The sequence below is a fragment of the Melozone crissalis genome, unplaced genomic scaffold (assembly GCF_028551555.1).
Source record: "Melozone crissalis strain CALT ecotype California unplaced genomic scaffold, PUWL_Pcris_2 ptg000045l_1, whole genome shotgun sequence".
NCBI classification, from domain to species: Eukaryota; Metazoa; Chordata; class Aves; order Passeriformes; family Passerellidae; genus Melozone; species Melozone crissalis.
This window is the reverse complement of record NW_026535823.1, coordinates 23,494,196-23,516,207: the sequence shown is the minus strand read 5'-3', so window position 1 is coordinate 23,516,207 and position 22,012 is coordinate 23,494,196. Positions and strand designations below refer to the sequence as shown.

The 22,012-nt window shown below is 62.6% G+C and overlaps 1 protein-coding gene across 1 annotated transcript; it reads left to right on the top strand.

Annotated features, from left to right (window-relative positions):
- The first annotated feature begins 1,387 nt into the window (after window positions 1–1,387).
- On the top strand, window positions 1,388–21,447 carry PTCH2 (patched 2). The gene is given in 26 exon segments (XM_054286024.1): window positions 1,388–1,457; window positions 1,460–1,587; window positions 1,589–1,687; window positions 1,954–2,146; window positions 11,804–11,993; window positions 12,117–12,186; window positions 12,428–12,519; window positions 14,482–14,677; window positions 14,766–14,887; window positions 15,142–15,289; window positions 15,515–15,646; window positions 15,727–15,882; window positions 15,988–16,080; window positions 16,168–16,293; window positions 16,373–16,491; window positions 16,600–17,005; window positions 17,089–17,401; window positions 17,650–17,792; window positions 17,881–18,061; window positions 18,490–18,773; window positions 19,297–19,434; window positions 19,560–19,702; window positions 19,972–20,071; window positions 20,456–20,701; window positions 20,852–21,259; window positions 21,360–21,447. Coding segments are annotated over 25 exon segments (4,296 nt in total). The 3' UTR covers window positions 21,360–21,447.
- Window positions 21,448–22,012: the final 565 nt, after the last annotated feature.

Genomic DNA, 22,012 nt, shown 5'->3' with positions numbered 1-22,012 from the left:
GGCAGCAGCAGGCTGGGCTGTGGGGCTGTGCCTGGGGGGCATGGAGAAACTGCCCCAGGCACTACTCCCTTTATTTATTGGGGTGTCCCCCATTTTTGGAGAGGGAAAAACCAGGCTGAGCATCGCTGGGATTGCTCCAAGATAGTGATGGGGGGATTGCACATGGGTTGGGTGCTGCTCCGTGTTGGTTGAACAACCTCCCTGGCTGCCCTCAGCAGCTCCTTGGGGCAGCTTTCCTGGTGGGAGCAGCAGCAGGTCTATCCAATAAAGAACTGAGAAAGGAGTGAAATTAGCAGAGAAACAATCCTAATCACCCCACAAATTATGTGCCATTTATCTCTGGTTCTTTTGCACTTCCTGTGCCCCATGGATGGGGTTTTTGTGCCCCTGGTCTCCAACTTTGGGACGTTGAGCTTGGCTCCCCATGGCAGGGGGATGGCTGTGCTTATGGGTACACCCAAGGAGTGGAATGTCTTCCTGCCCCCCACTGTGGCCTGGGGGAATACCTGGCCTCTAGCTGATACTGGGGGTGGGTGGACACCCTGCTTTTGTGGGGAGGGGAAGAAGGGATAAATATTGTTGGGAAAAGGTATTAATTGGGATGCCTGGTCCTTTGAGGGAGAACATCTGGCCCTTGAAGAAGAGGTGCCCATCCCTTGGGATGGCTGTTAGAGAGATGCACAGACTCTGGAAGAACACTGACTACCCCTTGATATACCTATGAGGGTGCTGCCAAGACCTTGAGGGGTGGCTACAGTGGGATATCCAGCCTATAGGAGGGCTGCCTGTCCTTTGGGAAGTAGCCGTGGGAAGATGCCTGGCCCTGGAGGAGACACCGGGCCCCTTGGGGTGGCTCTGGGTGGGGGGTCTGCCCAGCACTGGGGAGAGGGAGCAGATGGGGGAATGTTTGGACCAAGGAGGGTGGCTGGGGGGGGCTGCGTCCCCGAGGAGAGGCTATGTGCACAACACCCTGCCCTCGGGACACGCTTCGGAGGGATGCCATTCCTTGGGGCATCTCCAGGGGGCTGCCTACCCTTTGCGGGGCAGCTGTGGAAGAAGGATGTAGGGAACGCTTTACTCAGCCGGGTGCCCATCCTCGGGGGTACAGCTATGGCGGGGGGGTGAGAGGGCTGCGCACCCACCCCGGGGACGCTCACAGGGGGATGCCCGTCCTGCCCGTCCCCGGGGCTGTCTGTGGGGCGCTGCCGGTGCCGGGGCGGAGGCGCGGGGCAGCCCCGGGCTCGGGCCGTGCCGGTGCCCCGGTGCGGCCGCGGCCGCGCTCCCCCCCGCGGCGGGGCCGGTGCGGTGCGGCGCGGCGCGGGGCGGCGCGGGGGGGAGCGCGGTGTGTGGCCGCCGGCGGCGGGCGCGCCGTTGCTTAGCAGCGGCGATGGGCGCTGCCGCGGCGGCGGCGGCCAATGGGAGCGGCGGCGGCGGCGCGGCCCCGGCGCCCCCCGCCCCCGCCTCCCCTTTAGAGGCGCGGCGGGCGGCCGGCGGCGCACACACAGCCCTCCATCCGCACCGGCACCGGCACCGGCACGGCCCCGCCGCGCGCATGGGGGCCGCCGCCGCGCTCGGCCCCACATAACGGGGGGTGCCCAGCCCCGCCAGCCGCCCCGCCATGCCGGCCGAGCCCCCCCGCGCCGCGCCGCCGCCGCTCCGCGCCGCCCGCCGCAAGCCGCTGCCCGAGGTGAGTGAGGGGCGAGCATCGCCCGCTCTCGCGGGGGCTGCGGGCCGGGGAGGGCACTTCGGAGAGCGCGGGGGAGCCCGGGGCGGGCCGGGCGGGTGCGGGGAACCCCGCGTCCCGCGGCTCGGGGAACCTCCGGCGCTCGCGGTTCCGCTCCGAAGCCGAGCGCGGCGGCCGCGGGCATCCCGCCCCGCTGCGGGTCCCCTTTCCTGGGCTGGGGCTCTCCCCTCTCCTTTCCCGGGCTGACCCGATCCTCGCCCCCTCCGCAGGGCAGGGCCGTGGGCCAGAGGACCCCGCTGTGGCTGCGGGCCCGCTTTCAGGCGCTGCTCTTCGCCCTGGGCTGCCGGATCCAGCGGCACTGCGGGAAGGTGCTCTTCGTGGGGCTGCTGGTGTTCGGGGCGCTGGCCGTGGGACTACGGGTGGCCTCCATCGAGACCGACATCGAGCACCTCTGGGTGGAAGGTAAGCGCGGCCCTGCGGGCTCGGCCGCCCGTGGGAACGGTCCCGGTCCCGCTCCCGGCCCCGGCTTTGTCCCCCACGCGCGGCGCGGAGTGCGGGGCCGGCCGGGAGGCAGGTGACAGCGCGGGAGCGGGGCGGGACGAGGAGGATGCGGATGCCGCCGCCGGGCGTCCCGTCACCGGGGCCGCGGAGGACGGGCCGTGGGTGCCCAGAGCCGGGGTCCCGTCTGCGCGGCCGCTCGGGCTGCGCCGTGCGCGCTGCTGGGTTGAGGAGGGACCCCCACGCGTGTCCCTGTGGGGGTCCCCGCGCGGAGGTGCTGACACGTTCGACGGGGATGGTGCTGGACACCCCCTTCCCGGTGGGAAGAGCCCCCGGGGGCGGCCGCAGCCCCGCACCGGGGCAGAGCTGGCGCCGCGGAGCCGCCAGTCCCGGCACGGGACCCGGGCCCGGGGGGAACGGCAGCGCGGGCGGGGTCAGGCGGGAGCAAATCCCCGTTTCCGAGTGGAAGCGGCTGATCCCCCGCCTTTGTTATTAATAACTCCAGCGTGGATTTTCTCTCCCCGATCCCTGCAGCCCTGCTTCACGGGTCTGGGATTTGCTTTTCCTGCGCCTGCCTTCGGCTTTGGGGGGCCCCCGGGGGGGCAGCACCCCGAGTGGCAGCCCCGTCCGTGCGGCCGGGTGGGGCGGGGGGATCCCCGGGCGGGGGTCCCCGCGGGGTGCTGTGCAGGGGCAGATGTTGCTCAGCGGAGGGGTGTCAGCCATCTTTGTGCGGGAGCGCTGCCTCCTCCCCCACGCCCCGCTCCCTGTGTGGTCCTCAGCTACTCTTGGATTTGGTTCAACAATAGAAGCAACTTTGCTCTCCCACCCCCTTTTTTTTTTTTTTTTTTTTTTTTAATTTAAAAAAAAAGAGCTCTGCGCTCCCTGGCTGCTTGCACACAGATGCACGCACGGACCCCTGCCCAGGAATGCCCGGCTCTCCCACCTGCTCCCCACTCCCCAGGGATGTTTGTCCCCCCTCCCCAGATCTCGGCTCCATCACCCCCTTCCACTGCAACACGTAGCAGAGAAATCCAGTGGTACCTCCCGGTCCAGCCAGCGCCTGAGCTGTGCCTGCTGAAGGAGGGATGTGCTCCCTCCGTGGTTCCCTCACTCTGGGTCGTGGCTCCGGCTCCATTGAATTTTTATTGTGCTTTTGGGGTAGCAAGGAGTCAGCGTTTTGTGGAACCGTGGCCAGGAAAGCGGCTGTGGTTGTTCCTGTTAAGGGGAATGGGACTTGCGGCACATCAGGGTGGAGAGCGGGATGGGGAAGGGGCCAAGCCTGGGGACGGCTGGAAGTGCCCAGAAACCCGGCTTTTCCTGTGCCCCACGGAGCTCCCTGCTCGTCCGGCCGCAGCAGCAACTGCGGCTGCTCTTGGGGGATTTCCCCCACACTGCGGTCTGGCTCTAATGTGGGTGCCGGGGGCCTCTCTCAGGAACCTTCCCTTTCTCATGGCTTCTCATCTTCTTCGGTGTCAGGAGTTGGATTTAATTTTTTTTTTTTTTTACTCTGTGGTGAAACTCCGCTGACGTGGGGAGTCCTGCCCCTTCCTGGGCAGTGGGTGCCCTGGGGTCTGCACAGAGCCCCCGCTCTGGGTCTGTGCTGCTGCCTGAGGACGGTGTGGGTGCCAGGGGTGCTGCTCAGAGCCCCCCCTTGTCCTTCCTGGGAGGGCTCCTCCCCCGGCAGTGTGCCCTTGGGGCAGACCCCTCCGTGCCTCGCTCCTGGGTGGCACAGCCCCAGCGTCCTCAGGCGCTGGCACAACCTGCGACCACCAAGGACGATGTGTCTGAGATGGCTTTAGTCCCATGGGGTGGCATGCGTGGGTCAGGATGTGGAAGGAAGGTTTGTGGTGACACTTTCAGTCTCGTGTATCGGCTGTGGGGCTGCCTCCCTTCCCCATAACCATCTGTAGCTCCCTGCCTCACCACCAGCCTCAGCTTCTGCGTTTTCTGGTGAGATCAAAGCATCCCCTACATATGGCCAGCCCTGATCACTGCACCCCATCCTGCTGGTATGGGGATGGGCATTACCAGGGGACAGGAGGGCCTGGGATGCCCCTGGTGAGTGGAACACAATTGCCCAGACTCTGTGGTTGCATCCAGAGCACTTGAAGCTGCTTTGGGATTTTTCTCAGCCGCTACTTTCTCACGTTCCCACGTGTGTGGCAGGGTTGGAGTGTGTGTCCTCTGCAGAGCCTGGTGCCACTGTGGCAGGCTGGAGCAATGCAGTTCTTGCTCCTTGGCTGGCAAAGTTGGTATCCCATCTGCTTGGTCCCAAGTGTTTGGGATCCCCAGGGTGCTGGGCACCTGAGCTCCTCCCTGCTCTGGGTCTGTGAGGAGATGTTTGTGGGACTGTGGTTCATCCCAGCCCTGAGGCAGGGCTGTAGGGTGTCAAAGGGGCAGGGTATGTGTGCAGGGAATCCCAGGCCCTTCATCCTAGCCCAGTGGGTCCCAGCTCAGGGGCAGGGTGGTTTAAGGTTCCAGGTAGCCTGTGGTGACTGCATCCAACCACCTGCCTCTGCCTAGCCAGTCTGAGGGATGTGGGTAGTGATGCTCCAACCCACAAACCACCCTGCCCAGGTGAGGTCCCAGCGCTGCAGGAGCAGAGTGTGACCCTGTGCCAGGCAGTCCCCACTGCAGGCTGAGCTCAGCTCTCTGGGAGCTGGGATCCTGCTGAGCAGGGGAGAGAAGGGCGCTGCTTCCCACGGGAGCATGATGCTGATGTGCCATCCCCCTCCACCCCAAACAGGGGAATAGGGGGGGCAGCCCTGCTTTGGCCCCGTGACTGGGGTCAGCACTCGGGCCATGCTGATGCTATGTCCTCCTGAGCCTCGGCTGTGACCCCGGCCACCTGTGGGAAAGCAGAGGGTCCCCTGTCCCGATTCTGGGAATGTCCTTAGGCCGGGGGGCTGGCTGAGGGGTTCTTGCAGTGTTCTGGGGTAATGCCTGACCTGTATCCCTGTTTGGGAGATGGAAGGAGGCTGTGTCACCCCATAAATTGGACTCGACTGTGGAAATGTTCAATTAGGCTCCTCCGAAGCAATTAGCCCCTCGGAGGCTTTGCAGTCCCGGCTAGCGGCGAGTGTTGAGTTACCTCTGGACACCTGGCAGCTGTTCCTGGCTCTCCCAGGGCGTCTTTAGGGCCAAGGGGCCGGGGAGGCGAGCTCTGGGCAGGCAGAGCCCTGGGTGGTGAATGGGTCTGCCTGATTTATAGCGCTGAGGGCTGGTTCAAAGGAAGGCCGGGTTAATTCCTAACCGGAACAGCCAAGCGCCCCGTGCAGCCGTCGCGCTCTCAAAGAGCTGCTGAGTCTCCCTGGAGAAGACCCTGTTCCTTTCCTGGAGGGGTCATGGACACCCCGAATGTGCTGCTGGGATGAAATAGGACGCATCTTATGGGGGTGAGGGGGATTTGCTCTTTTGTTCTCATCCTGGGGCACAAAGCTGGGACACCCCCAGCCCTCCTGGCAGTGGCTTCTGTCCTTCCTTGACCTCTGCAGCAGTTGTTGGCACAGGGCATCAGCTCCTCGGCACCCAGGACAGGGCTGGGATGCAGCCTGGAGCTCCCCCCGCGGCAGGCCAGCACGGAGAGGAGGTGCTGCCTGGCTCTGTTTGCAGAGAAAGGGGCACAGGGAATGGGAAAGCCTCAAGAGGAAGCCAAGGACGGGATTGAACGCCCTCAGCGCTGTCTGTGTGGCCTCTCTTCCCGGCCCTGTCCCCACTGTGCTGGGTGGGTCCCGTGGAGGGGTGTGGGGGCTGCAGGGATGCCACAGCCGTTCCTGGGTGGGCACACGGAGAGGTGGGTGGTCTCCTTGCTGGGTGGGTGGGTTTGTGGGGTGGGATGTTTGTGCAGGGGCTGAGAAAGGAGCGGGTGAATTGGGGGGCTCTGTGTGGCTGGCGCTGACAGCTTGGGGGGCTCTGATGGCAGTTTGTCCCCATGTCTGGGGCAGCAAGATGCCTGCTGGGATCTGCCCAGAGCTGGCTTCACTCCTGTGGGGTGGCTCCTGGACTGCCATGTCCCTGCTCTGTCCCCACATCGGTGTCCTGGGGAAGAGGGTCCCCATTTCTCTTGGGGTGTGGTGACACAGGTATTGCTCTGCAGGAAGGAGAGGGACAGCCCAGGGTGCCTGGGGACCGTCTTGCCTGGCCTGGTGGGATTTTTCCTTCAGCGCCCTGCTGTCCTCTCTGTCTGCAGGGTCTGGGTATCTGTGGGGACACTGTGCCCCCATGCTCAGGGGCTTGGAGGAGTGAGCAGCAGCTGGGGTGTTGCTGCCATGAGGTGCTGAGGTCCCTGTTATCCCAAAAACCTTCCCGCCTGGCTCTCCCCTCTGCTCCCAAATCCCCTCTGGCTGTGAAAGAACCTTTCTTCTCGAGAAGGGGGGAGGGAAGGAGGCTCACCCAGTAGCCCCCCACCCACCAGAAGATGGGGTCCAGGCAATTCACCTTTATTTATTTATCTTTGGGAGGTGAGCGCAAAACCTCTTGCTCTTCCTTTTCCCTTCCTTGACAGCTTGGTCAGCTTTTTTGGGCTGGAAAATTTTGCTAATTAACTCAAAGAGACTGCAAGACTTTACAGATGGCTGCGGCTCATCTGCCCCTGTCCATTTTGCTTTCCTTTTCAACTTATATATTTTTTTATTTCCTAGAAAGTATTTTTTAATTTTTTATGTATATATGTTTTTTTTAACTTGGACATATCTACGGACTTAGGGAACGGGCTCTTTTTTTGTGTGTTTTAAATGTTATTTGGCGGCTGGGAGGGGGCAGCGCCAGGGCCCAAGAAGAGAGTTTTATTATCTGCCTCTCCCTCGGGCCTGGAAAAGTGGTCTGAGTTCAAAAAATTCATTTCTTGCCTGAATGAAGCCAGCAATGTGGAAAAATTTCACCATTCAGAGGGGGATGAATGTATGTTTCAACCACACATTAAGTGACATTAGCAAGCAGTGGAGTGCCTAATGTGGCCATTTTTCACAGCAGCCAACAGAGGGGGTGATTAGCATAATTAGTACAGGCAGCCCTATACATATGGAAATGGCAAATGCCTAAATGCCAACACCAGTGGAAATTTATGTCAATGCTGACAGGAGTCTTAGCGGTGAATAGTTCCCAACTGAATCCCCTCTCCCCCCCCTCCCCTTTTTTTTCCCCTCTCTCTCTTTTTCGGGGGTCGCGCTGTCCCCTCGGCGCTGGCCGGGGCGGTGCGAGCTCCCGGTGCCCCCCTCGCCGTGCTGGGAACCGCCGCCCCCCGATTTGGGGTAATAAAGACATTAATTTAGCTTCGCCGTTAAACAAAAGAGTTCGGCCGGGGCCGGCGGCTGGGGAGCTGGCCCCAAACGGGCCCTTTCAGCCCCTCCGCCGCTGGCTTTTTGAAGGCAGCCCCGGCTTCTGCCGCCCCTCTTGGCCGAGCCGGGAGCCCCTTCCGTGGGTTCGGCCGGAGGAGCCGGGGCAGCGCCGAGCCCTCGTCCGCGCCTCGGTGCTGCCGGGGCACCCATCTGCCGGCAGCTGCCCCCCTCGCCTTGCCGGGAGAGCCGCGGGGTGAATGGGGCCGGCAGGACGTGTTTTGACAGGATGGGGCCGCCGGGCTTTTGGCGAGGCTGGCGGTAGCGGCCGGGACAGGTAAAAATGGCTCTTTCAGTGTGCCCTGGGCGAGACTTCCTCCGGAGCAGCATGGGTCCTTTCACTGCCTCCCTAATCCAGCTAATCCGCCCCACAACACTTTGAAGGTGGCCTCCGGCTTGCACGCCGCTCAGCACGGGGAAGCTGCAGCCGAGGGATGCTCGGGGCGGTGCCTCGGGACCCCCTCCCACCGGGATGCGGGCAGTGCCTGGGCTGCAGGATGGTTCTGGCGTCCCTCCGGAGCCCCTGCGGCTCTGATGGCCCAGGGCAGGCGTCTCTGCCCGCGGGATGTGCTCGGTCTGGGTGCCTCTTGTAGCAGGGGGTGCTGCAAGGGGGGTTCCCCTTGGGGATGGCTTTTCCCAGGGGATCTCAGCCTGACCTTGTCCCGCTCCCAGCTGTGCCTTTGTGGTGGTTCCCAGCCCGAGCACTGGGATGTTGTGCTCTAGACAGGGAGCTGCTCATCCAGTCCCGTGCTAGTGGGCCCAGCTGGGGTCAGGGCTGCAGCATCCCCTGGGCACCAGCCCAATCTGCAGCTCAACGTTTGTTGTCACATCCCGTAGCCCTGTTACACCAAATGGGACAGGGCCTGATTTTGGGGGCCAAGGGAGAATGTGTAGCCAGGAGTGTTCCCTCCCTGTCATCCTGTGCTACCCAAGGTGACACCCAAGCGGTGACAACACTGGCAGTGCCTGGGTGCCATCTGCACTGTGGTGGCACTGCTGTTGACCGTGACCGCTACCCAGCCTGATGGGACAGAGTGTTCTTTGCAGCATGTGTTTCCTGGGGAGACTCTGGTACCTCTCTGTGGTCCCCAGCACCTCCCACATCCCTCCTTCGCCCTCAGCCTTGCCAGGCAGGGAGGGCTCAGTGTGGGGCTGGCAGCCTGCCCGCACCCACTGCCCTCCCCGTGCCACCCAGACACGCTGCCCTGGCACGCTCAGCCTGCTGCCCCCCACCCTTGGGTGCTTGGAGACAGGGACAGGGCGCCGCGGGGTTTGTTCACCTCCTGCCCTGCCCTGGGACAGCGTGGTGGGAGGTCCCCTTGCTGTCACAACCAGCGGGGTGGCTGCAAGGGGGCCAGCCCTGGCCTGGGGGGGCTTTGGAACTGCGCTCTGGGCAGAGGACCTGGCACGGGCTCATCTGACCCCAAACCCTCTGAGATGAGTCTGGGAGGTTCTGGCTGCCCCTGGGGAGATGTGGAATGAGCTGGGATCAGACCCCTCCCAGGACAGCACAGGGGCTGAGGCTCTGTCCTGGCTGCAGCAGCTGAGGGCACAAGTTGGCCCCGCTATGTGAGGCTGAGCTGGCTGCAGTGCCGTGGCTGTGGCTCCTGTGCCAGGAGGGTTTGGGGCGCAGGGGAATGGCTCAGGCAGGGTGGCCGGGAAGGGGGCAGGGAGGCTCCAGCCCTGCTCTGTAATTTTGTGGCGGATGCTGTAATTACGGAGAGGGCTCCCCCGGCAGGGCCCGTGGATGGGAGGCAGCCGCACACGCAGCCACCCTCCATGCCAGGGACCCTGTCCCATCCCTAGCATCCACTGTCCCTGCTTGGGCACGGCAGGAGCCCGCTCTGCACCCCAGATGTTTGGAGAGCAAGTGGGTGCAGGGTCCCAATCCAGGTGCAGCCAGAACTGCTCTGAGGCTGCACCCACAGCCCCCCCAGCAGCGGTACCGAGGAGCAATGCCCAGACCCAGCGAGGATGCTCCTGCCTCGGGGGACTGCCCTGCCCCCAGGCCCTGCTGTTGGATTTTGGAGGGAGCTGGGGGTCCCGGGCAGTGAAGCCAAACCCTGCTGGGGAGCAGAGCAGGCTGTTAGTAAGCAGGACCGGACGCCTGATTGGAACCAGAGAGCCCTTTGCATGAAAAAGCCAAGGGCTCCCTTTGTTAATTGGAATAAAAAAAAAAAAACCAACAAAGACCCAACCCAACAACAACAACAACAAAAAGGAGGAATTTGCATACAGTTCCTCATTACCGTGCCCATTGTTGGTATGGGGGTGCCGCAGCCCCCTCCCCGGCCGGCCGGGGGGCTGCGTGCGGCGTGGGGCGTCTCGGCGCTGCCGGGCTGCCCGGCCGGCGGGCGTGCGCCCGTTTGAAGTGTCCTTGGCAGCCCTGTGTGCGCTGCCTTGTCTTTTCATGTTGCTCTTTGGTTAATTAGGGTGTTGGAATTTGAGGCTTCCTCACGGCCTTTGAAGCTTGCTGACGGCTCGCAGTGCCCTGTTCCAAATTAACACTAATTACAAGGGACGGCTTTTTATTTTCTCTCTCTCTCTCTCTTTTTTTTTTTTTTTTTATCCCCCTCCTCTTTAATTTTTCGGGGGGCTCGCCCCCACCCCGTGCCTGCAGATGTGCGGCTCCTCCCGCGGCCGTGCGGGGCGGGGATGCCGGCGGGGCAGGGCGGAGCAGGATGGGATGCGTCCCCCGGGAGCAGCGGCGCTGCCGGGCACCCCGTCGGCGCTGTGTCCCACCTCCCGCCCGGGCGCGGCGTGGGTGGCACGGCTGAGATCAGAGCAGCTTGGCGCACCTCCTGCCCGACCTCCCAGCCTGCTGGGAACGGCATGGGCGTCCCACTTCCCCCCACCGTCGACACCCACCCTCCCCGTGTCCTCGTCCCCTCGCCCTGGGTGCTGCTGTCCCCTCTGACACACACGCAAAAGCCGCGGCCGTGTCCCCCCCTCCCTGTCCCTGGCACAACCTCTATCCCAACTGGCATCTGATGGACACCAGCTGCTCCCTGGCCCAGCCAGGAACAATAAAGATGCTTTGCCCTCCCCGTTCCCAAAAAGCAGGGGAAAAAAAAAAAAACAAACCAAAACACCAACCCATATAATAAGTCATTAAAAGGGAAGATTCTGCTCCTTATTTGCGGTCTCGCTCTGGCCTCCTCGGTGCTGGCGGAGGGCCAGGCCCGCCGGGGCCCCCGCCTCTTGCTGAGGGAGCATCCTGGTGCAGATGAATCGTGACCTCCCCTCGCTTTCCTGGGGCTGGGCAGGAGCCTCACCCCTGCCAGTGGCGCTGCCTTGGGAAGCATCCCACGCCGGGCATCCTGGGGTACCCCAGTGGGTGGCACTGGGACGGGGGCTGTGCCCCAGATGTGCCAGGGCAGGGGGCTGGAGCAGGGCAGCCAAGTGGTGCGCTTGGGAGGGGTGTCAGGATCCACTTCCCACCCTCCTCTGGGCTGTGTTGCCTCCCCTTTGCTGTGCCAGGAGGGATGGGAGCCCCCCATTCGAAGGGGATGGGGACAGCTGTCCCTGGGCTGGTGCTCAGCCATGCGAGAGACCGTGCAGGGTTTGGTCCCAGCCCCAGCCACGCTGGCTGGGAGGGGATTCCTCTTCCACGCCGAGGCTGCCGCAAATGGAGTCGGTGGCTTCAGCTGGAAACCCTGGCCCTGCTGTGCTCAGAGCTCTCCCGCTGCCCAAGGGGGACAGATCCCAGAGCCTTGGCAGGGAAGGGTGATGTCCCCAGCACCACCTCCCTCCCCTGTCCCCTACAGCCGCAGGCACTTTGGGGTGCCTGCTCTCCGTGCGCTCCTTCCCTGCTGCCTTGGGGTGCCATGGAGGAGCTGGGCTGGGCTGGGTGCCCCCAGTTTTGCTTCCTGTTTTGTGGGCTGGTTTTGGGCATCTGCAGCACCCACCACAGTGCACGGGTGGAAGTGGACAGGTTGAGTTCACTCCACTTTGCCAACCATCTGTCTGTGGGTTTTTTCTGGTGAGAGCAAAGCCAACAAGCTGCTTTGGGGCTGGGTACAGTGTTGGTGGGAAGGGGGATGCCCGGTCCAGTGTGTCCTGAGGTGGTCCCTGTTTGGATCCCTTGGGTGTGAGCACCCAGAGGATGCAGCAGTTGGGGAACCCCACATCAGAAGCCCCTGTGAGTGATCATGGCACCACCTGATGCTGCGTGGCCTTGATTCTGCCCATCCCATTCCCTGGGCATCCTGATGGGCAGGGCAAATTGGTGGGATGGGGGCTCTGCCTGCCCTGGCACTGACAGGGCACATCGTGGTCCCCTCCACAGCGGGCAGCCGGGTGAGCCAGGAGCTGCGCTACACCAAGGAGAAGCTGGGCGAGGAGTCCGTCTACACGTCCCAGATGTTGATCCAGACCCCGAAGAAGGAGGGTGATAACATCCTGACACAGGAGGCCCTGCAGCTCCACCTCGAGGCGGCCTTGGCCGCCAGCAAGGTTCAAGTCTCCCTGTACGGAAAGTGAGTCCGGCTCCAGATGGGGATGGGGATGGGGACCCCCGCCGTGCTCTGCACATCCCTCTAGCCCTTGCCATGTCCCCTGTGGGATATGCCTGTTCTCAGCGCCTCCTTCTGCCTTTCCAGATCGTGGGATTTGAACAAGATCTGCTACAAGTCGGGTGTCCCCATCATTGAGAATGGCATGATCGAGAGGGTGAGTGTTGGTCATGGGTGGCCAGAGGGAGCCCCCGGGGGTGGCTGCTGACCCACGGGCTCAGTCCATCAAAGAATGGCAGTGGATGGGCTGTGCTGGGCACAGGGCTTGCCAGCCCCAGGTGCTGGGAAGGCACTGCTGGCTGGATGTGGGAAGGTGCAGGTTTGGGAAGCCCAGCAAGGTGGGGGGAGACTGGGGAGTCTGATCCATCCCTGCTGACCCCTCGCATCTCCTCCTACAGATGATAGAGAAGCTGTTCCCCTGTGTGATCCTGACCCCGCTGGACTGCTTCTGGGAAGGCTCCAAGCTGCAGGGAGGCTCAGCGTATCTCCCGTGAGTGTGTGTGGGGAACTGTCCTGGGCTGTGGGGGGCCATGGTGGGAGCAGGAGCTGGGGATGCTGCCGAGGGGCTGTGCTTGACTTCCCTTTGCAGCTTGGCTCTGCCTGCTCCACGGTGCTGCAGCTTGTCCTGCTCAGCCCCTGGGTTGGTCCCACCACCATTGCTGTCCCGCTGGGTCAACACCCTGGGGACAGGTCCCTGTCCTCCCCTGCCTGGTCTCGGTGGCACAGGTAGGGCTGCACCGCTGCAGGGGGGCTGCAGCCCACAGGCAGGAACTGCCCATCCCATCCCGTCCCGTCCCGTCCCGTCCCATCCCATCCCTGCCATGCTCTCCCACCAGCCAGGGATGGGGACAGGGACAGTGGCTGTGCCACAAGCAGGTCCCTGAGGCTGCAGGTCCCCTGGCAGCGCTTTGTGGGTGCTGTGATTGTGAGGGGGCACCCACACTCCTGAGCTGTGCCCAGGGGCACGGAGAGCACTCAGTCCCTGGGCTGGGGGGCGAGTGACTCCAGCCAGCTCCTCGCACGGTGGTGGGGTGGTGGTGGGGCTGGGGACCCCGACTTGGGCCGGGGAGCCTCCCCCACATTCCTTCTGTTTACGCGTGTGTTTGTCCGGGAGAGCTGGGGCGGCTTGTGCATTGTCAGCAAACGCAGCCCCGTGCTTTCTCATGCTAATGCTGCTCTGAAAGCTGCCCCTTGCCAAATAGATGAAATAGTGGCCTTATTCAGGCTGCTGCGGACGGGAGGAGGGGGAAGGGGCCGCAGCCTCCCCAGCCAGGACTGGGGGGCTGGTTTTGTCCCCCCAAGACCTCAGGTTCTCCCCATCCCAGGCTGGGGAACTGCTGAGAGCAGGAGCAAGTGGGGCTGGGGTGGCTGTGCCAGAGGGATGCTGGTGGCATTGCCTGCCTGGCTTAGGCAGCGTTCTGGGGCTGAGCTCCGTGGCAGGCAGGCTGGCACTGCAGCAGCCACGGGACTCCTCTCTCCCAGCAGCCGAGGGAGCCCGGGCACCCCGGCTGAGCGCCGGCCGGCCCAGGGGGACTCGTCCCCCTTTTTAACGCCAAGGGGTGAGCGGGGTGGGAGCTGGGAGAACAAAGAGCAGCAATCTATGGAAAGACAAAAGGATTTGCCCTGGCTCAGTGAAGCAAGCGAAAGCAGATAAAAGGGGCTCTCTTTGGAAGCAGCAGCAGCTCCGGTTGGTATGTGGGAATCTCGAGCGGCCGGCTCTGGCCCAGCCAGCCTTCATGAATTATTAGGCTGTGTTTCTCCCCAGAGCCCACACTTGCTCGGGGCTTTTTCTTCCCCTCTTTGGAGCGCTGGGCTGGGTTATTGGCTTTTTTGTGTGTCCTTTCTGTCTTAAAAAAGAAGCTGAGTGAGGCTGGAAGCTGGCCCCCAGCTCCCCAGGCTGGGGTGGAGGGAGCAGAGCATCTGCAGGCAATGGGAAAAACCCTTTTCCTGGGTACCCAAGTCCCCTGCAGTCCTGCTGGACCTCCAAGAACCTACTCCACGCCCAGCTCCCAGTATTGTGCTGAGTCCCCAGGACCTCTGCTGAGCCCCAAACTCTCCAGCTTGGGGGAAAATGGCAGGAAGGGCTGTAAGGGATGCCGGGAGCTATTGCCTGCCTGCTCCCCTCTATCAAGATGTTAGCCCACGGGCAGTAATCGGCCTGACTGCTCACACAAAGCGGGGCCAGGCAGCAGGGCCGGCTCCCCCCGCTTTGTCCCGGACTAACAGGATCAGGCACGCTACTTGACTCGGGGCACGGCCCGCTGTGGCGCACAGGGCACGGGGGATTCCCGGGAGGGGGTAAGGGACGTGCTGGGGGCTGAGCTCGGCTGCGTCCCTGCGTCCTGCGTGGGAGGGCATCCGCAGCACCCCTGGCATGGGCTGGCAGGGGTGATGGTGGTACTGCCTGTGGGTTTTGGCATCCCCCGTGACCCCAGTGCTGCTTTCTGCCCAGGGGCCGCCCGGACATCCAATGGAGCAACCTGGACCCTCTGCAGCTGATGGAGGAGCTGGGGCAGTTCACATCCCTGGAAGGCTTCAAAGAGCTGCTAGACAAGGCAGAGGTGGGACAGGCTTACATGGAGCGGCCCTGCCTGGACCCCCGGGACCCCCAGTGTCCTTCCAGTGCCCCCAACAAGCAGAGCCAGCAGGTGGGTCACAGTCCATGAGGACCAGGATTGAGTGTGGGAGTGCTCTCCTGCCTGCCCCACAGTCCTGACACCTCCCCTCCACCCACAGAGCCCCGACATCCCGGCCGAGCTCTCGGGGGGCTGCCACGGCTTCTCCAGGAAGTTCATGCGCTGGCAGCAGGAGCTGATTTTAGGTGGCACGACCAAAGACTCCCAGGGCAAGCTGCTACGGTAAGAGCTGCTGTGGTGTGGGCATCCCCAGGCACAGGGCAGGACTGCCCTGGCTGCAGGAGGGGCTGTGGGGCTGTCTCAGAGGCTGCTGAGTGCGTGGGGCCAGTGAGCAAGGCAGAGCAAGGAGGCAGGATGCCTGGGTCCTCTCCTGGCTGTCTGTGGTGGGGATGGGTGCCGTGGGGTGGGGGATGGACCCATTCCTGCATCCTGGGGCGCTGCAGCCGGTCCCAGCGAGGTGCGTGCCTGTCCCCCAGCGCCGAGGCCCTGCAGACCATGTTCCTCCTCATGAGCCCCCGGCAGCTCTACGAGCACTTCAAGGATGACTACGAGATCCATGATATCAGCTGGAGCGAGGAGAAGGCAGGAGCCATCCTGGAGGCCTGGCAGAGGAAATTCGTGGAGGTGAGCACCGGGAACAGCCCCCACATGGGGCTGGGCAGGGGTGAGCCTGTGCATGGCATCCCTCTGTGCCCAGGTTTTCATGTGGCCACGGGTTCTGGCACTACTCTCTTTTAGTCCATCCCTAGGGAGTGTCAGTGATGATGCTGGCACCCTGAGTGGCTCTGGGGTGGGTGTACTGTAGAGCAGGGGGCTCCTGACTCCTCTAATGGGATGCACCTCTGGCAGCTGGCACAGGACTCCATCCCTCCCAACGCCACACAGAGTGTCCATGCTTTCTCCACCACCACGCTCAACGACATCATGAAGTCCTTCTCTGACGTCAGCGTCATCCGGGTGGCTGGGGGCTACCTCCTCATGGTACGTGTGCCCCTTCTCTCTGTCCTCTGCCTTCCCTCCATCTCCCCCCAGGCCCCTGCTAACCCACTGTGCTCTTGCAGCTGGCCTACGCCTGTGTCACCATGCTGCGGTGGGACTGCTCCAAGTCCCAAGGGGCTGTGGGCCTGGCTGGGGTCCTGCTTGTGGCTCTCTCCGTCGCCTCTGGCCTGGGGCTTTGCTCACTGCTGGGCATCTCCTTCAATGCAGCCACCACCCAGGTATGTGCTGGGGGAAGAGCTGGCTACTGTGAGGTGGGTGGGACCCTGAGTCCCCTCTCAGGTGGTGACCATGTCCCTCTGCTCATGCCGACTGCTCTGTGGCAGGTCCTGCCCTTCCTGGCCCTCGGCATTGGGGTGGATGACATGTTCCTCTTGGCTCATGCCTTCACCGAGACGAGCCAGCACATCCCCTTCAAGGTGAGCATTGAGCGCTGCCCAGGGGCTTCTCGGCCTCCTCCTGCCTCCCCATGGTCCCTTCCCACCATCCCTTCTCTGTCCCTGCAGGAACGGACGGGTGAGTGTCTGAAGCGCACCGGGACCAGTGTGGCTCTCACCTCTGTCAGCAACATGATCGCCTTCTTCATGGCAGCCCTGGTGCCCATTCCTGCCCTGCGTGCCTTCTCCCTCCAGGTAGGGCCACAGTCCCTTTCCAGGGGATGGGAAGGGATGGCCAGACCCCTGTCTGACGTGTGTCCCCCAATACCTGCAGGCTGCAGTGGTTGTTGTGTTCAACTTCGCCATGGTGCTCTTTGTTTTCCCTGCCATCCTGAGCCTGGACCTGCACCGCCGGGAGAAACGCCGGCTCGACATCCTCTGCTGCTTCTACAGGTACTGGCACTGGGCAGGCTGGGCGGGGTCTGACCCCACAGCTCCCTAAAGAAGACAGGGTGACTAAATATCTCATTCTTCTCTCTCTCCTCCACTCACTCTATGCAGCCCTTGCTCCTCAAGGGTCATCCAAATCCAGCCCCAAGAGCTTGCTGATGCCAACGACAACCATGCCTGCCACCCATCTCCTTATGGGCACCCCGGCATGGCCACCAGCACCCAGATCACCACCACCGTGCAAGCCTTCACCCGGTGTGACCCCTCGGGCCACCACATTGTCACTGTCCTGCCACCCACGTCCCAGGTGTGCACCTCGCCTGCCATCCTGCTGCCCCACAGTGACCCCTTGGGCTCGCAGGTCTTCGCCCCATCCAGCTCCACCCGGGACCTGCTGTCGCAGCTGGATGAGGCCAAGGGTGGCCGGGAGTGTGTCCCCCTGCCCTTCTGCCGCTGGAGCCTCGCTGATTTCGCCCGGGAGAAGTATGCCCCACTCCTTCTGCGCACCCGGACCAAGGTGAGGGGGAACAGCCCTGGTGCTGCCACTCGGGGTGGGTGGGTGGCACAGGACTCTTTCTGATCCCCCCATTGTCCCCACAGGTGGTGGTGGTGGTGCTGTTCCTGGCACTGCTAGGGCTGAGCCTCTATGGCACCACCATGGTACATGATGGCCTCTACCTGACGGACATCGTGCCACGGGACACCAAGGCACACGCCTTCATCTCGGCCCAGTTCAAGTACTTCTCCTTCTACAACATGTTCATTGTCACTAAGGGTGGCTTCCACTACCCAGGAGCCCAGGCTGCCCTGCTGAGCCTGCACCAGGCCTTCAGCACCGTCAAGTACGTGGTGCGGGAGGGCAACCGCGACCTGCCTAAAATGTGGCTCCATTACTTCCAGGACTGGCTGAGAGGTGAGGGACATGCCTCTTCTCCATGACTTCCCCTGCCTGACAGTCCTCTCCTCAGCCTGCATGCTCCCCACTGACCTGGGAATGCCTTCCCTTGTGTGCAGCACCCTGAGGAGGATGGTCCCAAGGTGCCCAGCACTGGAAGCTGAGCCTTGGGGTTTCTGTGTGCCCATCCCTTTGGCACCACACTCCCTGGGTCACACAGGGTGGTGTGTCCCCAGGAATGCTTACCCCCCATTCTGCATCGCCAGGGCTCCAGGCCACCTTTGACAGGGACTGGCAGGCTGGGCGCATCACTCATGACAGCTACCGCAATGGCTCTGAGGATGGGGCACTGGCATACAAGCTCCTCATCCAGACTGGCAACAAGAAGGAGCCCTTCAACTTCAACCAGGTGAGTGGTGGCAGAGCTGGGCTGACTGGGCTGGGGATGTCTCTGCCCCAGCTGCCCAGCTCATGTCCACTCCTGGTCTCTCCTGTAGCTGACCACGCGGCGACTGGTGGATGAGAATGGCATCATCCCCCCCGACACCTTCTACATCTGCCTGACAGTGTGGGCCAGCAACGACCCCCTGGGCTTTGCTGCCTCCCAGGCCAACTTCTACCCCCCACCCCCCGAGTGGATTCATGACAAGTACGACACCACGGGCGAGAACCTGCGAAGTGAGTGAGCATGGTGGGCTCCTCAAGGTCCCCTCTGCCCCTGGCATTCTCCTGCAGAGTACCCCATTCCCCACACATTTTTGCCCTGAAGGGAAACCCCTCATCCCATCTGGTAAACTGCCTTGCTTCCCCTCATCCTTAACCCTCATCCTTTTGCATCCCACACCCTGAGCATCCCCTGTGCATTACCCGTGCACTTAGCAACACACACCTGCTCCAGCCCAGGAGCATCTCACTGCAAAGAGTAACCCACTAATGCACAAAAATCCTACAGGCAGAGAAATGCCCTGCCCTCCTCCTTGACCCCAGTCTGTTCCCTACACACTCCTCAGACCTGTGGTAGCCAGCCAGGCATCAGGCTGGTGCTCTTGTGCTGCCTGTCCACCCGCACTGCCCATACCCTCACACTGCCTGTGATCTCCTCACAGTCCCAGCAGCCCAGCCGCTGGAGTTCGCCCAGTTCCCCTTCTACCTGAGCGGGCTGCGTCGCACATCTGACTTTGTGGAGGCGATTGAGAGCGTTCGGGCCATCTGCCAGGAGGCTGCGCAGCGCCACGGGGTGCTGAGCTACCCCAGCGGCTACCCCTTCCTCTTCTGGGAGCAGTACATCGGCCTGCGGCACTGGTTCCTGCTGGCCATCAGCATCCTGCTGGCCTGCACCTTCCTCGTCTGTGCCTTGCTGCTGCTCAACCCCTGGACCGCCGGCATCATCGTGAGTACGCACCCTGATGCACCGGGATGGGCCTGATGGGTGGGGACGGGGACATCCAGCCTTTCTCCCGTCCTGCTGAGTGGCCCTGGGTTCCTGCTTCATGGGAATTGTGTGATGGAGTGGCCAGGGAGGGAAGGGATGCCCATATGAGGGTGGCAGTGGGTGGGGGACTCCTGTATGGAGGGATCAGTTACAGCATTGATGAAGAGAACAGGGGGCCCTGGATACATCCATGCAGAAGAGAGTGACAGGAACACCCATATGGAGGTGGCAGTTGCTTGGGGAGCCGCATGGAGTGATCAGGGAACGCGTTATGATGGGAATGTGTATAGTGGGTAGGGGTTTGATGACATCCATGCAGAGCAGGGTGAGGGCTACCCCAGAAGATGGGACAGAGGGACACTGCAAATAGAGGGAAAAGGGTCAGTGAGGTGAGGCTGCTCTATACGGAGTAGGGCTAGGCTTGCCAGGGATGGGGGACAGCCAATCAAAGCCGTCTCTCATTGATCCCATCACCCTCCAGGTCTCCATCCTGGCCATGATTGCTGTGGAATTGTTTGGCATCATGGGGCTGATGGGCATCAAGCTGAGCGCCATCCCTGTGGTCATCCTCATTGCCTCGGTGGGCATCGGTGTGGAGTTTACTGTCCACGTGGCTCTGGTGAGTACAGGCTGATGCCAGTTCCCACTCCCTGGCACCCTCTCCCGCTTGGCCATGTGCTAATGGGTGGCCCATCATGGGTTGCACACGGGGACAGTCCTGCATGACATTTCCATCCCACTCAGGGCTTCCTGACAGCTGCAGGGAGCAGGAACGTGCGCTCGGCCGCAGCACTGGAGCACACTTTTGCGCCTGTGATGGATGGTGCTGTCTCCACCCTCCTGGGTGTCCTCATGCTGGCTGGCTCTGAGTTCGATTTCATCATGAGGTGAGCACTGAAGAAGGGTAAATCAGCCACGTGCTGCCCTACAAGAACTTTGGCAGTGGGGGCTGGTGGGTGTGGCAGTCCCCCCTGTCTGGTATTGGGGATGTGGGGTAGCTGGTGAGGACATCTTGCTGGGGACTGCCATTCCACCTTGCCTGGAGGCTGGGGAGACATGGGAGGGCCAGGGGGTGTGGAGTGGGAAGCCATGTTTGCGATGGGAAAGGCTCATGATGGCTGTGCCTGCTTACCCCATGTGCCTATGGCCCCCTCAGGTATTTCTTTGCGGTGCTGACCATCCTGACGCTGCTGGGGCTGCTCAATGGGCTGGTGCTGCTGCCCGTGCTGCTCTCTGTCATCGGGCCACCCCCTGAGGTACGAGACCCCTCCATCCCTCCTCTCCCTTATCCTCTCCAGCCCTGTATCCTGTCTCTCCATCCCGCATTGCCCCTCTCCATGCCCACCTTTCACCCTTTATCCATCTTTGCCTTGTCAAAACCACCTCAGTCCGTCCTTTGCCCTGTACCATCTCTCTTTTACTTCATCCTTTCTCTAACCCATATCCTACTTGCCCCATACCTACCTGACTTTGTTCCTGCTCCATTCCACACACAACTTTCCCCACCCCTCTCTGACCCATTCGATCCCATCCCTGCTTCACCTGGCATCACCCACATCCCCATCCTCACATCAACCCTTACTCCCTACTTCTCCATACTCCTCTGTCCCTGGCTCCTCTGACCTGTGTTCTCTCCCCAGGCATCCCTGGTGGATAATGGCCCCGGCCTACCCCCACCAGAGTCGATACCCCCATGTCTGGGCCCTGGGGGACTGTACGTCCGGCGCGCTCCAGCCTGGCCCGCCACCTTCCCTGAGCCCTCTGACACGGAGCACTACACGGAGAGCGTGGGGCCAGGCAGCCCACGGGGACCCTTCGTTGTGCCTCCTGCCCCAGCACACATCCTACTGGAGGCTGGCAAGGACCCCAGCTTCCCCCGTATCACTGTGAGTGTCTGTACCCACTGTGGCATTGCCAACTCCCCTGCAGCCCCAGGGAGAAGGTCATTGATAGAGCTGGGGGATGGGGGCTGGTGGTGTTGCCAGAGGGATGCTCAATATGACTGGGGACCCTCATGCTTCATGCTCCCCCTCCAGGTGCTGAAGCCCTACAAGGACAGCCTGGAGGCTCAGGGGAAGAAAGAGGCGTCTGGCCCTCAGCCTGCAGCCCCCCTGCCCTTCGGGGAGCCGTGCACCACGCTGCCCCGAGATCCCCCTCCGCCCTGCCCAGCGGGCACCCGGCCAGCGCCCCCCGCTGCCCTGCCCACCTACAGCACCCACCTGCAGGGTCCTGCCGGCAGCTACACCACCGTCACGGCCACCGCGTCGGTGACAGTGGCCCTGCACCCCTCACTGCCCGGCTCCTACCCCACCTTCAGCCCTGAGGGCTTCACCAGCGGCGAGCGGGACTGCCTGGACGAGCCCAGCACCAGCGGCGCCGCTGTGCCCGGCACCTTTGAGATGCAGAACATGGGACACCACCACGGGGCAGGTGCCTGGCGCTAGGTGAGCTTGGGGACACCCTACCCAGGGCTGGGCATGGCAGTGTGGGGTGTGAGGTGGGTGTGGAGGGACCCAGCTGACCCCCAGATCTCTCTCCCTGCAGATTGCTGGTTCCTGGGCAGAGCATCTCCCCAGCACCCAGTGGGCACAGGAGGGTGCAGAGCGGGGTCACCCGTGTCGTGCTGCTAATCGCCGGAGCGGTCTTGGCCGAGGAGGACTGGCCCCCTGCACCCTGCACGGGGCTTGGTAGGGCAGGCTGGCACTTCTATGCAAGCTGTGTGCAGGCCAGGCCGTGCCCGTGCGTCCCTCACCCGAGGCTGTACCGTTGGTGCCGTGTCCCATCACCCAGGGCTTGGGGTTATCCTGCCCTGGACTTATTGTCCCCCAGAAATGGAAGCACTAACTCCCCCCTCTGTTTCTGGAGCTGCTGGCAAGGTGGACTCGGTGCCATGCCAGCTCCCCCTCTGTGGGGTCACTGCCTGCTCCCCATCACCTCCTCCTGGGACCACCCATCCCAGGCCATGAGCTGGGGTACCCCAACAGGGTGCCCTGATGCCCCCTGTACTGATAAGGGGGCAGCCCCAGAGCCAGCTATGCCCTGGCATGCCATGGGCAAGGCCTAGGGTGGGCACCCCCACCTTTATTTATTGCAAAGGGAAACTATCTATAGAGAGATATATATTTTTAAGCTTATTTTAAAAGATTTATTTCTCAGCCTACAGCCTCACCCGGCTGCCCAGAGTGCAGGCAGGGAGC